At 42.6% G+C, this 15,115-nt stretch overlaps 1 protein-coding gene across 2 annotated transcripts; it reads right to left on the bottom strand.

The window, feature by feature from the left end:
- Nucleotides 1-8: 8 nt before the first annotated feature.
- dgke (diacylglycerol kinase, epsilon) lies at nucleotides 9-15,048 on the bottom strand. 2 transcript variants are annotated; one of them, XM_052140513.1, is made up of 12 exons: nucleotides 14,752-15,048; nucleotides 13,461-14,254; nucleotides 12,843-13,002; nucleotides 11,331-11,450; nucleotides 11,017-11,160; nucleotides 10,517-10,674; nucleotides 10,380-10,428; nucleotides 8,219-8,332; nucleotides 6,741-6,812; nucleotides 5,925-6,052; nucleotides 5,651-5,762; nucleotides 9-247 (listed from the first exon to the last, which is right to left on the bottom strand). In XM_052140513.1, the coding sequence occupies exons 2-12, from the start codon at nucleotides 13,898-13,900 to the stop codon at nucleotides 23-25; spliced, it is 1,722 nt and encodes a 573-aa protein (XP_051996473.1). In that variant the 5' UTR covers nucleotides 13,901-14,254; nucleotides 14,752-15,048; the 3' UTR covers nucleotides 9-22. The 2 variants fall into 2 exon arrangements, with proteins under 2 accessions (XP_051996473.1, XP_051996471.1); XM_052140511.1 differs by lacking the exon at nucleotides 14,752-15,048 and having other exon boundaries at nucleotides 13,461-14,295.
- Nucleotides 15,049-15,115: the final 67 nt, after the last annotated feature.

Raw genomic sequence — 15,115 nt, 5'->3', positions numbered from 1 at the left:
TTTTGAGCAGAGAAATTACAGCTTACTGAGACTCCGTTACTGTTTTGTGGGTGTTACTATCTGTGTTAATGTGATCGGCTGAGGGCTCTTCGGCCTCTGAGGTGCTGGAGTCGTCGTCATCTGTGTGTTCTGCACTGTGGTACAGCATGAGGGCTTGGGTCTTATGGGTAATGGTGATGGTGCATGGACCCTGTGCCCATGGCTCTCCATCTACCTGCATTGGCATCCTGGAGCTCTTCAACACCAGCTACCACAATAAAGAAAAAGGTCAATCAGACAGGGTTTGCAACTTTCTGCCATTTATTGGTGGATAGTGTTGATGTTAGAAGCCTAGAGGTCTGTACATGTTATTAAGCCCATAATGAGGCTCTGTGACCCAGCCAATTCTGTCAGTTTTTAAGGTCGAACCCAACACTAATTAAAAATTGCTTCACTTTATGAGTGAGCAGAGCCAGACACACAGATTCTCACAGCTCTGACTTAAAACTGAGTCTGTGTTTGCACACATTAAAATAAAATATTTACTTATTATTTCAATTTTTATTTCAAGGCCAAATCCAGAGTAGCTATACATGAAAATCTGAGTTCAGGTCAGGTAGAAGATTTCATATTGGTAAACCCTTTCAGATCGGAATTATGTATAAATATGACCATACTTTATTTCTACTCCAAATGCAGCCATAAAATGATAATCAGTCAAAAAAGTTCACTGAGGTCCAGTACTATGGACATTGGATCTGAATGGAAGCAACATCCAGGTCATTAAACATTTAAATTTGTTTTTAGTTTTTTCAGGAGTACTTTAAAGAAATACTACTTAAATGCAAAATCCGTGTAGATTCAGGTTGTTTTATAGAAATAATGTCAATTTCTGAGAAATAAATCCAAGTTTGACTTGGGACTATCTAATCAAACGCAGACTTGCGCGGCTTGCGTCGGCTTGCGTCGGCTGCGTCGGCTTGATCCAAGATGGCGGCGCGGTAGCACGCAGCGGCCACTCCGGATCCACAATGGTGCTATTTTTGTTAAAAAAGCCTGACTTTTGCAACACATGGACATCGGAGCAACCAGTGTTCGTGTCTACCATCGCCAGACACTACTCAAATATAAGACTCATGCAAAAACCAAGCTGCATGATGACCTGCAGGAGGCGCTACGCGTACTCGGCTTGCTGCGGAGACCAGGCCTCCAGCCTCGGCGTCGCCTGATGCCGGTGGCCGGGGAGAGGACGTCGTAAGCGGTGTGCGAAAGCGGAAGCGCGGAAAGAGGGCGGGGTCCATGCTAGGCTAAAAACAAACCCTAGCCGGCCGGCTCTCCCGTCTATCCTGCTCTCAAATGTTTGCTCCCTGGACAATAAACTGGACTATATCTGACTCCAGCAGGCTACGCAGCGTGAGTTTAGAGACTGCTGCGTCTTTGTTTTCACGGAGACGTGGCTCAGCGACAGAGTTCGGATGCCGCCATTCAGCTAGACGGGCTCGCCTCGTTTCGTGCGACAGAAATACAGCTCTCTCGCGGTAAGACTCACGGTGGTGGCTTGTATGTTTACATCAACACGGAATGGTGCAAGAACTCTATGCTAGTCTCTAGTTACTGTTCATCACTGTTGGAGCTTGTGACTGTTAGATGCAGACCTTTTTATCTACCACGGAATTCACCACTGTTTGCATAACCGAGTTTACATTCCCCAGCGCTAACGCTAAGGAAGCTCTGTGAACTGTATGGGGCTATGAGCTGAACTGCAGAACGCTCACCCCGACGGACTGTTTATTGTCGCCGGAGATTTCAACCATGCAAATCTCAAGACAGTGCTCCCTAAATTCCATCAGTATGTGGACTTTGCAACGAGAGGGCTGACGCAGCTTGATCTTGTTTACACAAACATCCCAGGCGTGCACGGGCGGAGCCCCGCCCCACCTCGGCTACTCAGACCACATCTCTGTTATGTTAATTCCAGCATACAGACCGCTCGTCAGACGCACAAAACCGCTCCAGAAGCAGGTGAAAACCTGGCCAGCAGGAGCCATCTCTGCTCTTCAGGACTGTTTTGAGTGTACTGACTGGCACATGTTCAGGAGGCTGCAACATATGGCGATTCTACCAACTTGGAGGAATACACAGCATCAGTGACCAGCTACATCAGCAAGTGCATTGATGATGTCACTTTCTCCAAGACCATCACCACACGCCCAACCAGAAGCCGTGGATGACTGCGGAGGTGCGCACGCTGCTGAGGTCCCGAGACTCCGCCTTCAGAGCAGGCGATAAGGCAGCCCTAAGAACAGCTAGGGCCAAACTGTCACGGGCAATCAGAGAGGCAAAGCGCAGCACGCCCAGAGAATCCACAGTCACTTCCAGGACAGCAGTGACACGCGGCGCATGTGGCAGGGCATCCAGGCCATCACCAACTACAGGACAACATCAGTTGCCTGTGACAAAGATGCCTCCCTTCCAGATGCGCTGAACGACTTCTACGCTCGGTTTGAAGTGCAGAACGACGTGATGGCGAGGAAGTCCACCCCTCCTCCTAACGACCAGGTGCTCTGTCTTACCACGGCAGATGTGAGGAAAACTCTACGTAGAGTCAACCCCTCGGAAGGCTGCTGGACCAGACAACATTCCTGGCAGAGTGCTCAGAGGATGTGCAGACCAGCTAGCAGATGTTCTTACCGACATCTTCAACATCTCTCTGAGCAGCGCCGTTGTTCCAACGTGCTTCAAGGCCACCACCATCATCCCCATGCCAAAGAAGTCTTCAGTGTCCTGCCTCAACGACTACCGTCCCGTCGCACTTACACCCATCATCATGAAGTGCTTCGAGAGGCTCGTCATGAGGCAGATTAAGACCCAGCTGCCCCCTCACTAGACCCACTGCAGTTTGCGTATCGTTCAAACCGTTCAACGGACGATGCAATCACCACAACCCTCCATCTGGCCCTCACCCACCTAGACAATAAGGACTCATACGTTCGAATGCTGTTCATAGATTTCAGCTCAGCATTCAACACAATCATTCCCCAGCACCTGATTGGAAAGCTGAACCTGCTGGGCCTGGACACCTCCCTCTGCAACTAGATCCTGGACTTCCTGACTGGGAGACCTCAGTCAGTCCGGATCGGGAACAGCATCTCCACCACCACCACCACCACACTGAGCACTGGGGCCCCCCAGGGCTGTGTGCTTAGTCCACTGCTGTTCACTCTGCTGACTCACGACTGTGCAGCAATGCACAGCTCGAATCACATCATCAAGTTCGCCGATGACACGACCGTGGTGGGTCTCATCAGCAAGAACAACGAGTCAGCATACAGAGAGGAGGTGCAGCGGCTGACGAACTGGTGTAGAGCCAACAACCTGTCCCTGAATGTTGACAAAACAAAAGAGATGGTTGTTGACTTTAGGAGAGCACAAGGTGAACACACTCCGCTGAACATCAACGGCTCCTCTGTGGAGATCGTCAAGAGCACCAAATTCCTTGGTGTTCACCTGGCGGAGAACCTCACCTGGTCCCTCAACACCAGCTCTATCACCAAGAAAGCCCAGCAGCGTCTCTACTTTCTTCGAAGGCTGAGGAAAGCACATCTCCCAACCCCCATCCTCACTACATTCTATAGAGGGACTATTGAGAGCATCCTGAGCAGCTGCATCACTGCCTGGTTTGGGACTTGCCCCGTTTCGGACCGCAAAGCCCTGCAGAGGATAGTGAGGACAGCTGAGAAGATCATTGGGGTCTCTCTTCCCTCCATCAAAGACATTTACAAAAAACACTGTATCCATAGAAGCAACCAGCATTGTGGACTCGACCCCACACACCCCTCACACAAACTCTTTACCCTCCTCCCGTCTGGCAAGAGGTACCGAAGCATTCGGGCCCTCACGGCCAGACTGTGTAACAGCTTCTTCCCCAAGCCATCAGACTTCTCAATACTCAGAGACTGGTTTGACACACACGTGTCCTGAGTTGCACTTTAATAACTGTCACTTTATAACTGTCTGCTACCTCAATAACTGCTATGTGCATAGAACATTATCTCATAGTATGTTATGTTTACATTTTTAGAAACTGTCATCTTTTTGCACTACTGAGTACTGGTCGGCGCTGCACTGTTTATTGTCCTGTTCATTGTCAGTAATTTGTTGTACTGTCCTGTACTTTTTGCACGTTTGCACGTGCACTTTATATAGGTATATATAGGTAGTTTATATAGGTATTTTATTTCGTTGTGTAGTCTCATGTGGTCCTATGTTGTTTTTATGTAGCACCATGGTCCTGGAGGAACGTTGTCTCGTTTTGCTGTGTACTGTACTAACTGTATATGGTTGAAACGACAATAAAAACCACTTGACTTGACTTGACTTGACTTGACTCGACTCAAAACTACTCAATTTTGGCAGAAGCTGAGATCTCGCTATCTTCAGTCGGATCTATGACATACTTACCGAAACAAAATGGTGGAGGGGTGGCAGACATACCAACTCACTGCAACTCTCTCTCTCTATTTCCCTGTCATGTGGAGCTCGCCGAAATAACTACAGGAGTACCGTGTGAGCATAAGCAATTGTAATCCACCTTTTTCCTTAAGGCAGAAGTGTTCCACGCTTCGTCTGTTTTCAATTTCCAGTCTCCAGTGTTTTCACTCGCATCGGTGTATATTCTCAGTGGCTAATGTAATGTTTAAAGTATTAAATTTTTAAAAATTGTCAAAACAACATGTGGCTGTATAGTGTCGATATTTCACAGAGTCGAGATGACCATTTTTTATTAACATAAATGGTTATTGTTCTCCTTCTGGATCGCTCAGTTTGTTAATTTTTTACATTGCGTCTTGAGACCAGAAACAGAAAACAGGCAACTAGAATCATCATGGCGCCACCCAGTGGTTGCTCAGAAAAACTGTGGATAGAGTGATTTTCCCATTGAGGCTTGCCATAGAACGGGTATGTCCATATGCAGCTTTCAGTAAGTAAAGAAATTACGTTCAATAAAACAGACTGTTGTGCCTCCACTGTCTGATATAATTTGTAATTTTAGTGTTGAAAAATGCGTGATGACAGAATCACTATGGATTACAATCAGCAGTGGTGGCTCAGCGGTTAAGGCTCTGGGTGATCAGAAGGTCAGGGGTTCAAGCCCCAACACCACCGTTGGGCCCTTGAGCAAGGCCCTTGAACCTATCTGCTCCAGGGGCGCCGTATCATGGCTGACCCTGCGCTCTGACCCCAGCTTAGCTTAGCTTAGATATGTGAAAAATAAATAATTTCACCATGTATATGCAGAAATGTATGTATAATGTGTGACAATTGATCAATTAAATTAAATAAAATTAATGATATGCAGCTGAGAGCGATGAAAACGTTCAGATCAGCTTGACGTTGTGTCAGTTCTTTAGTAAAAGAAGCTCACTAGTCACTTGAAGAGAACACAAGAGCCCATCTCCTGGCAACAGAAAAATCATTTCTGTCATGTTGGATCCTTTTCTGCTCTGTCTCTCACCAATCGGCCACACCAAAAAATTGCTGGAGATATCAGCTGGTATGATGTCGGCTTTAACTAATAATTAAATGATCAAAATTATGGAGACATATTTTAATTGACCTACACATATAGTATTAAAGCAGTATGAGTAAAGAACATAGGCTTGGTTCTCACCCGAACTGTGTGTGCCTGTCCCAGCCTCACAGGATTGGCCAGTTTCACCTGGATCTGTGCACAGTGGAATGAGCCATACACACCCACCACCTCTAATAAACCATCATCCACACTGACGACAGAAGATACAAAGAAAATGAGTCAACTGGCAGTAATTTCAGTCGTCATTTCACAGTGATTCTGTTCTACAAAAGATAATTTTCAGGATGGCAATCCATGATCACAAAAAGCTATAAAAAGTCTTTAAAGTCGACAGTGATGTTTAAATACTCACCGTGTTGGAGGATAGGGCTCATCTCCCATTCCCTCCCACAGTCTACAGCCACCCCCCCAGTAGCCAATGTTGCACACAATTATCCCCTCCAGACTGGGCAAAGTCACTCGCTCTCCATCCAGCTCCAGCTAAAGACATAAAATTAAGCATGTTTTGCTTTTGTTTATTTAATGTCATGCCAGCTTCTATGGTTATTTTCATGGCAAGGTTAAAATATAACAATAGGTAAAACAACTTTAAAAAAACATATAAGCCGTTTAAGATCCATTTGGAATAAAAAACTCTAAAACTGATTCTAAATTGATTTATTAAAAACCTTTTCAATGGGGTCAGCAGAATAAAAAAAATTTAGGACAAGAAATACGTTTCATAGACAAGGAGTTCTGTCAGGAGGCACATATGGGGGATCTGCAACTGTGTGTGTGTGTCTTGATTAGCCCATCCCGCATCAAGTGTATTTAACTCAGTCAAAAATTAAACATTACTGATCAATAGAACTGTATTCACGCAGTACAGTTCATAAAAGTACAGCTCAAAGCACTCAAAATAGCCACACGCACAAAAAATGCACCTTTGATTGATTTACCTTCATAGCTGATGAACCATTCACCATAGACATTATTAAAGAAAGAAATCTGGTCTCAGCAGAAAATAGCAATACAGTATGAGTGTTCATTACAGCACCACAGTAATGAAGCAGGAAGTTCATGTCTTCAAGAGAATGCACTAATTATATAAATGGTAAAACATACTGGAAATAAATAGAGAAGTGTTTACTTTTCAAATACATTTTAGAGAAGAAGTTAGAATCTTTACCTCAATAACCTTATCCAGATCTTTACATTCTTGCACTAAGCAATCTTTAGTACCATAGAGGAAGTACACTGCCTGTGAGAAAAGACCACTGTCATCACTATCAGTCATACATTTACAAAACACTTCTGTTTTTAGCAATATATGCATGCAGGGATGGACAGCAGTAAATTAATCAGAACCCCAACATAATTTGACATCCACATGTATTACATTATATGTTTATATTACATGGATGTATAATTAAACTGCTAAAACATATTGTTTTTCTCGGAATCAAGACAATTAACTTTTTATACCACCTCAAGAGTATTTTAACTTCTCATTTTAAAGGGATAGTTCACCCAAAAATTGTAATTCTCTCATTTACTCACTCTCATGCCATCCCAGATGTGTATGAGTCTCTTTCTTAAGCAGAACACAAACAAAGCTCTGTAGCTCCAAAAACCACAAAGGAAACATAAAAGTAATCCAAATGACTCCAGTGGATAAATCTATATCTTCAGTAGCGATATAATAGGTGTGGGTGAGAAACAGATCCTTTTTTACTCTAAATCTCCACTTTTACTTTTACATCTGAAAGTGAAAGTTAAAGTGGAGATTTAGAGTAAAAACCAAAGGACATAAATATTGTTCTGTTTCCCACCCACACCTATTATATTGTTTCTTAAGATATGGATTTAAACACTGGAGTCATACAGATTACGTTTGTGATTTTTGGAGCTACTGTGATTTTTTGGAGAACTTTCACTTGCAAAGTATGGACCAACAGAGCTGAAATATTCTTCTAAAAATCTTTGTTTGTGTTCTGCTGAAGAAAGAAAGTCATACACATCTGGGATGACATGAGGGTGAGTAAATGATAAGAGGCTTTTCATTTCTGCTTATAGAAATTCAAAATTGTTTTCCCCTTTTCTCCCCAATTTGGAATGCCCAATCCCCAATGCGCTCCAAGTCCTCGTGGTGGCGTAGTGACTCATCTCAATCCGGGTGGTGGAGGACGAATCTCAGTTGCCTCCATGTCTAAGACCGTCAATCCACGCATCTTATGACATGGCTTGTTGAGCGCATTACCACGGAGACCTAGCGCGTGTGGAGGCTTTACGCTATTCTCCGCGGCATCCACACACAAGTCACCACGCGCCCCACCGAGAGTGAGAACCACATTAAAGCGACCACATGGAGGTTACCCCAACATGACTCTACCCTCCCCAGCAACTGGCCAATTGGTTGCTTAGGAAGCCTGACTGGAGTCACTCAGCATGCACTGGATTCAAACTTGCGACTCCAGGTATGGTTGTCAGCGTTTACTTGCTGAGCTACCCAGGGCTCTTAGAAATGTGGTTTCTATAACACACAATGGTGTTTTTAACTTAAATATGCAGTTTGAGCTAACAATGATCATAATGTTGGAACAATCTTACATGTACTTATTTGGGCTGAATTTTCCTGTGAAATGAAAAGATGGTGAGGCTTCAGACCTTGTTGATGATCCGGCTAGAGAAAAAGGAGGGCGTTTTCTCTCTGTGTGTGTGGAAGTTCAGTGCCATAAGAGCATCAGGACCCACAGAGAAATAATTATTCATGCACAACACCTGGTGACAAAACAAAATTGAGCTAAAATCAGCATCTTTTCTTTTCCACTAAACTATTCAGAATATTATGGCTGCATTCCACTTCACTTTTAACATCCACTCGCAAACTCCCCTAAGCACTTTCCCTCAAGTGAGTACCCGCTGCTATTTTGGAAGTCCGTTCCACTTCGTTATGTGAGTGATAGAAGTTTCTGTTGACAGACCCTCAAACCCTCGATTTTGACAGAGGGAGTGAGCATACTCTGATGTACGGTTCAGGCAGCTCCACATCCCACAATGCAACTTGTCTGTGATGTGACAGCAGAATGCACTTCATAAACCCCACCCCCACACAACTCCAATGTATGATGGAAGTGAAGTTAGGTAAATTATGCAGTTTAGAAAAGTTATATTGAAATTTAACAGCATAATACTTGTAGCTACTGTTTATCACACAGTAATAGCCTATGTGTTCATTGTTATTAGGTCTGTCACGATAAATACGTAATCAATCATTATTGTACGATATATGGACAAGAACTCGAAAATTTTTGCTGACCTCCATATTGCCCATTGTGTTTACATGCATGTTTGTTTACATAAGAATGAATGTCACCAACATTTTAGCCAGTCGCGCTGCTTCTGTCCTCTAATCTGCTCTCTGTGTCAGAGGAGGGACACAGGCTGCTCCACACACACACACACACACACACACACACACCGCGACAGGTGAAGATAACGCATTACTCGAGGCTAGTAGGTGTTTTAATAGGTGTTTTTCATGATGACTGCATAATTACAGCCAGAAAGTTTGGAAGAATAAGTCTGAATGGACTTGGATTCTAAGTCGCTTTCCAATCAGCCCATTAACGTGAACAAGACATTATGTAGACTTTGTTTAAAAACAGTGGCAACGAAAAGTGGCAATACGTAAAAGCTCATCTAAAACATTACCATCCCATCCAGTTTTCAGAGCTGGGAAAAAAAATGGAGAGGGGCCTTCCTGACTTCCAATTCCAATGTCTGAATATTTTTAAGAAATTCAAGTTCAATGATCTTTGAATGGGTGTTCTTGCATTATTTTGCTATTATATTAGAATTATATCAGTGGTATAAAATGGTCTTCAAATGACCATTAAAATGAAAAATATATTGTGACAGGCACAATATGTGTTAAATGTTGTGTTAAAATTGTAATTTTGTAAATCTTGATTAATCCTTTCTAACAATTCATTATAATGAGAAAAAAAAATAAACATACAATATATATACATAAGCCTCTGAAATCAATCTCCGAAAGCATTGTTTTCTCAGGTCCAAACATCCCTAAATAATTCCACAAACTGACATCAGCCTTCAACATACTCCAAGTGATCAAGGGTTAAGGGTGTTCCAGTTAAACCAATTGCACGTCTTCTGCTAGTAAGCAGTGACGTACATCCGAGACCATTAGACGGATTGAAGTTCGCGAGGGAAGGAGATACAAATTTGAAATGGAACGCAGCCTATGACTAATTTAAAGGTGCACTCAGTAACTTTTTGCTCATGTCATCTTGGATTACAGTGACACCTAGTGGTGTGGATGTAAGCCTCATTAAAAATCAATAGTTTTCAGTTGCAGATGCAATTGTAGAAATACAATATTCACAATAAGCCATGATTCATTTAATCTAAGAATGAACGTGTCCAGTTACAAGACTGAGATTAAATGAGTAGTATACAGCTGGTCATGTGATTCTAAAATGGCAGCCCCCATGAGGTTGTCCCACTCCCATGTAGAATAAAACTGCTTTTATAAGGTTACTGATATGAATGGAGTCCTCATCTCATGTGAGTAGTCATGATTTTATACATATGTTTCAAATTAACAATTAATTTCTTTATGAGTAAACCTTTTTTAATGGGGAAATTATTACTGAGTGCACCTTTAATAAATGCTGAGCATATTTCATCTGATTTCTACTGCGTCAAATTAATCAAATACTAAATAAAATTATATTAATTCCATTTGCTTCCTGGCCTGAGGTATAATCCCTCTGCTAGTTATTTACATATGGTTTGTACTGACCTTTGGCTTACGAAAGTAGTGTCCTTTGGAGGCTACCTGAACTTTCCACCTGAAATATTCACAGCAGACAACAAACTGAGGAATGATAAAATCCATGCCTCTCAATACAAGACTTTAAAGCACAGGTAGAGTCTTACCTGTCCATCTTGACCACCCCAGCCTCTAAAACGTTCCTGAGCACCTGCTCTACAGATATCTCTCCAGCATAACCTGCTCCCCATCCCAGAGAGTTTGATAAGTCATTGCCTGTGCCCAGTGGCAGGATGGTCACAAGAGGGATAAACTGATCTTGTCCCTAGATAGAGCACGAGAGAAACAATCACTTGAATATCTCTTTGAATTGATTTACTCACTTCTCTAATATCACATAATAGCGAGGGTCAGACTAACCTTCATACATTGACATTTAAAATATCCATTTTAGATCTGAAAAAAGTTACCATCCAAGTGGCCAATAAATCTGCTTTATTTCCTAAATAATGTACTTTTTTTACTTGCATTTGGCACTTGGAGAATGCAAATTTTTCAACTCTATAACTAAAGCATTGTGGGTTACTTACAACTACTGAATCTAATGTGCCTAATTCTATTTAACGCATTTTAGTAAACTCAACTCTTCTGCTTCTACAGCTCTCACCTTCAGCCTCATGGTGTCGATGGCATCCAGAACCCACCCCACAGTGCCATCTCCCCCACACACCAGAACACGCACGCTGCCGGGGGGCAGAAGAGTACACAGCTGAAGGGCTTTAGAAGGGGGCAGTTCAGAGAGATCAAATACCTGAAAAGAAAAATTTAATTGGCTGCTTTTCATGACTTTAAACCATTAAAACAAAGTTTGGGAATAGTGGCAAAGATGTCTGCCAAAATAAAGCGAGGCTGTATGTAAACAGAGCGCGACAGGCTCAGCAGTGCTGAATCTGTGTATGTGAGAACAGATTTGACTGATACCTGTACAGGGTTGAGGAGGGTACGAAACTCTCCCAGAAGAACCTCCCCCATGTTGTTGCCACTTCGAGTGTTTGCCAAGACCAGAACTGGAGTCCAGCCACTCCCACACATTGCAGCAAGCTACATACACACACACACATTAAGAATTAAACAGTCAAACTAGGTTTATTGAAATACATTTTGTGGACTACACATTGATTGGTTTATTTCACAACTAATGCTGAGTAACTGAGTTGATAAAAGGAAGATTTTCTCCCCAATTTGGCAAGCACAATTCCCAATGCTCTCAAATTCCTCGTTATGGTGTAGTGACACGCCTCCATCCGGGTGGTGGAGGACGAATCTCAGTTGCCTCCACGTCTAAGACTGTCAATCCGTGCATCTTATCACATAGCTTGTTGAGCGCGTTACCTCGGAGACCTAGCACGTGTGGAGGCTTAACGCTAGTCTCCACGGCATCCATGCACAACTCACCACGAGCCCCACCGTGAGCGAGAAACACATTATAGCGACCACGATGAGGTTAACGCAACGTGACTCTACCCACCCCAGCAACCGGGCCAATTGGTTGCTTAAAGCCTGACTGTATTCACTCAGCATGCCCTGGATTCGAACTTGAGACTCCAGGTATGGCAGTCAGGGTCATTACTTGCGGAGCAAATAATTTATAATTAAATAAAACCAATACATTTTTGGAAATACAGTCTAGTTTATATACAGTATGGTGTAAAAATCAGACATTCACACTGGGAATTCAAAAAAGATGTTACAAAAACAATGTTATACAAATAAAAGAAACTAAACTTCATCCACTCATTCTTTATTAGAATAATAGTAAAGTCATCAAAAATAAAAATAATACAAGAGGAAGTTTTGGAATTGTGTAATGACCAATAATAATAAAAATAGTAAAGTAAAGTAAAGATTCTGTAAAGTACAGGTAGCCACTGTTTGCCCTGATAACAACTCTGAACACTCTTGGCATTCTCACAACAGTTTCATAATGTAATCTAATGGGTTCCTGTAGCCCAACTGATGGGAACATGGTACTAGCAACATCAAGGTCATGGGTTACATTCACAGGATAAACACAAACTGCTCAAATGTATTTCCTGAATGCACTGTAAGTCGCTTTGGATCAAAGGGTCTTCCAAATGCATAAATATGAATGTATCCACAGGGAATAATATTTAAATAGTTTTGAAGGATTTCCCATGTAATGTATGCTGGATACTTGTTGGCTGTTTTTCTGTTACTATCAGTGGTCACCTATCCATTTTTTTTTTATTTTAGTTTTGTAAAGATTAGTTTTGTAAATAAATTAATTCCAAGCATTAATTCCAGTTTTTCAGATCACAAGAAACATAAATTCAGTATATCCAAACTTTTGACTGTGATTGTTACGTAAATGTATGCTCATTTTCAGCAGATGATATCTTGCATCCAGCCCAACCTCGGAAAAAATGCTTCTTCTAATTTGAGATGTAACAATTGCGAATGTCCTTTCCTCACCTTGCTGTACTCTTCAGGATGTCTGCGGCGGAGCTTGTTGACTTGATAGAGGTAGTATGGAGGTATGATCACAGAGCAGAACTCTCCCAGATCACACACATCTCCTTCATTCAGACTGGACAGACAGTCATCATGCACTGTGGCCTGACACCACACACACCTATAGTACAGATTGAAATAACAACAAATAAATGGTGAAATTACCACAAACAATGTAAACCCACTCCACAAAGCTTGTTCTGAAATGAATACTGAATGAACAGTATAAAAGCTGTTTTAGTCTTAATGGAGTGGGTCCATGCATGGGGGTTGCCATGTTAGGATCACATGACCATTTGAATAATATAAGATCAATCCAGGTCCACACTACTACATTTGAAGATGCATCAATTTAAATGCAACATAAACAAAAAGCTACTAAGTGTACATTTAAAGAAATCTGGGCTTTTCTTCGATACCAAAATAATAACATTAATATATAATATGAATATGATAAAATATGATATTAGTAAAGTAATATTATTATTCATACAATAAAAATTATTTTCTGTACATTTATAAATTTGTCAGGGTAAGTACCGAACACAATAAAGATGTAAAAATCATCTTATTGAGTACCTGTAGTCACAGAGTTTGGGCTGAGTCCCACATTGCTGTTTGCAGACGGCACAGTAGCTGGCGAGGGGCACATTTCCCCTGACCCACCGGTGGCAGAACCCCCCATCTGGCTGGCTCTGGGTCATGATCTCCCTACATGACAGGGTGCGATCTGCTCTATGTATGCACTGCTCATCCGCACATATGCCACAGCAGTCACAGAATGCCCCCTGCAGGATGGGCTGAGAGCACACGCAGCAGTAGGTGGGCTTGTTGAACAGGTCCGTGTAGTGCCAGCCGTGTTTGCTCTTACGAAACAGATCTTTGAGCTGTACTTTGCGTTTGGGACGCTGGAAACTGCACCACAGTGTGATGAGCACCGGGACTAGAACAGCAACCGTGGTCCAGAGGAGCAAAGTCCATTCCTCCCTCACATCTACAGCACTATCCTCCATAGCCATTAATTTTACAGGGCTGTCGTCATGCACAACTCAGACCCGCTCAAAGTTATCAATAAATGTCGGAGATCGTCAACAGCCAATGTGTTGTTGATGCTTTGAGAACCCAAAACTACCATCTTCCATTTCGGACCACATCCGAGCAGCGAGCATCATCACACTAAATCACACACACATTACAGCAACAGCAACAGCACAGCCATTGTAAACACCACCACGCGCCTCCACTCCGTCAACCGCTTGGCACACCCAGGCAATCTTGGTTTACAGCGAATAAAATACATGCGCGGTTATGTTCTGTTACTTATACAGAAGAGATCCCGTCATCTCGAAGTCTTGTTATCCAAGCTGAAGCCACTGGAAAAACACAAACAGCACGTAAAACCTCTTAGAGGTTAATCTAGTTCAACACGGAAACGGAAATTATGACGTAGGCAGTGCGTTTGCTCAATAATAAGACCTCCATACAGAATGTGAAGGCGGAGGGGCAATAGTAACCACTGTTACAAACTAATAGTTGCAAGATTTTAAACTGCGTACCTGGGTCATGTTTTTAGTGTTCTATGCATATAAGAAACAACAACAACAATAATAATGATAGTGCAGAATAAATATAGCGTAATAAATAGTAGGCTATACTTAATAATACTATATGTCAGAAAGTGGACATTGTAAGGCAAAAATAAAACTGCCATTTATTTCCATCCATCCATCGTCAACCGCTTATCCTGTGTACAGGGTCGCGGGAGCCTATCCCAGCTAACATTGGGCGAAAGGCGGGGGACACCCTGGACAGGTCGCCAGTCCATCGCAGGGCCACACATAGACAGACATACACTCACACTCACACTCACCTCCACGGCAATTTTTTTGGAGACACCAATTAGCCTAGCCTGCATGTCTTTTGGATGGTGGGAGGAAGCCGGAGTACCCGGAGAGAACCCACGCAGACACGGGGTGAACATGCAAACTTCACACAGAAAGGCCGGGGCAACCAGGGTTTGAACCCACGACCTTCTTGCTGTGAGGCGACAGTGCTAACCGCTGCACCACCCTGCCATTTATTTCCTTTATTTTTTAAATTATTTTAGTAATGAACTACCCAGCCTGTGACGTAAGCCTGACTGAGTGCGACATCTAGTGGAATAGCTCTGTAGTTACAGCCTCATCCAGATGTGCAGGCAAGAGGGAATTGGTAGCCTAAACTTACATTTACAT

The sequence above is a fragment of the Xyrauchen texanus genome, chromosome 13, assembly GCF_025860055.1.
Source record: "Xyrauchen texanus isolate HMW12.3.18 chromosome 13, RBS_HiC_50CHRs, whole genome shotgun sequence".
Taxonomy (NCBI): domain Eukaryota; kingdom Metazoa; phylum Chordata; class Actinopteri; order Cypriniformes; family Catostomidae; genus Xyrauchen; species Xyrauchen texanus.
Note: the sequence above shows the minus strand (reverse complement) of the source record. Positions and strands in the feature narration are given on the sequence as shown.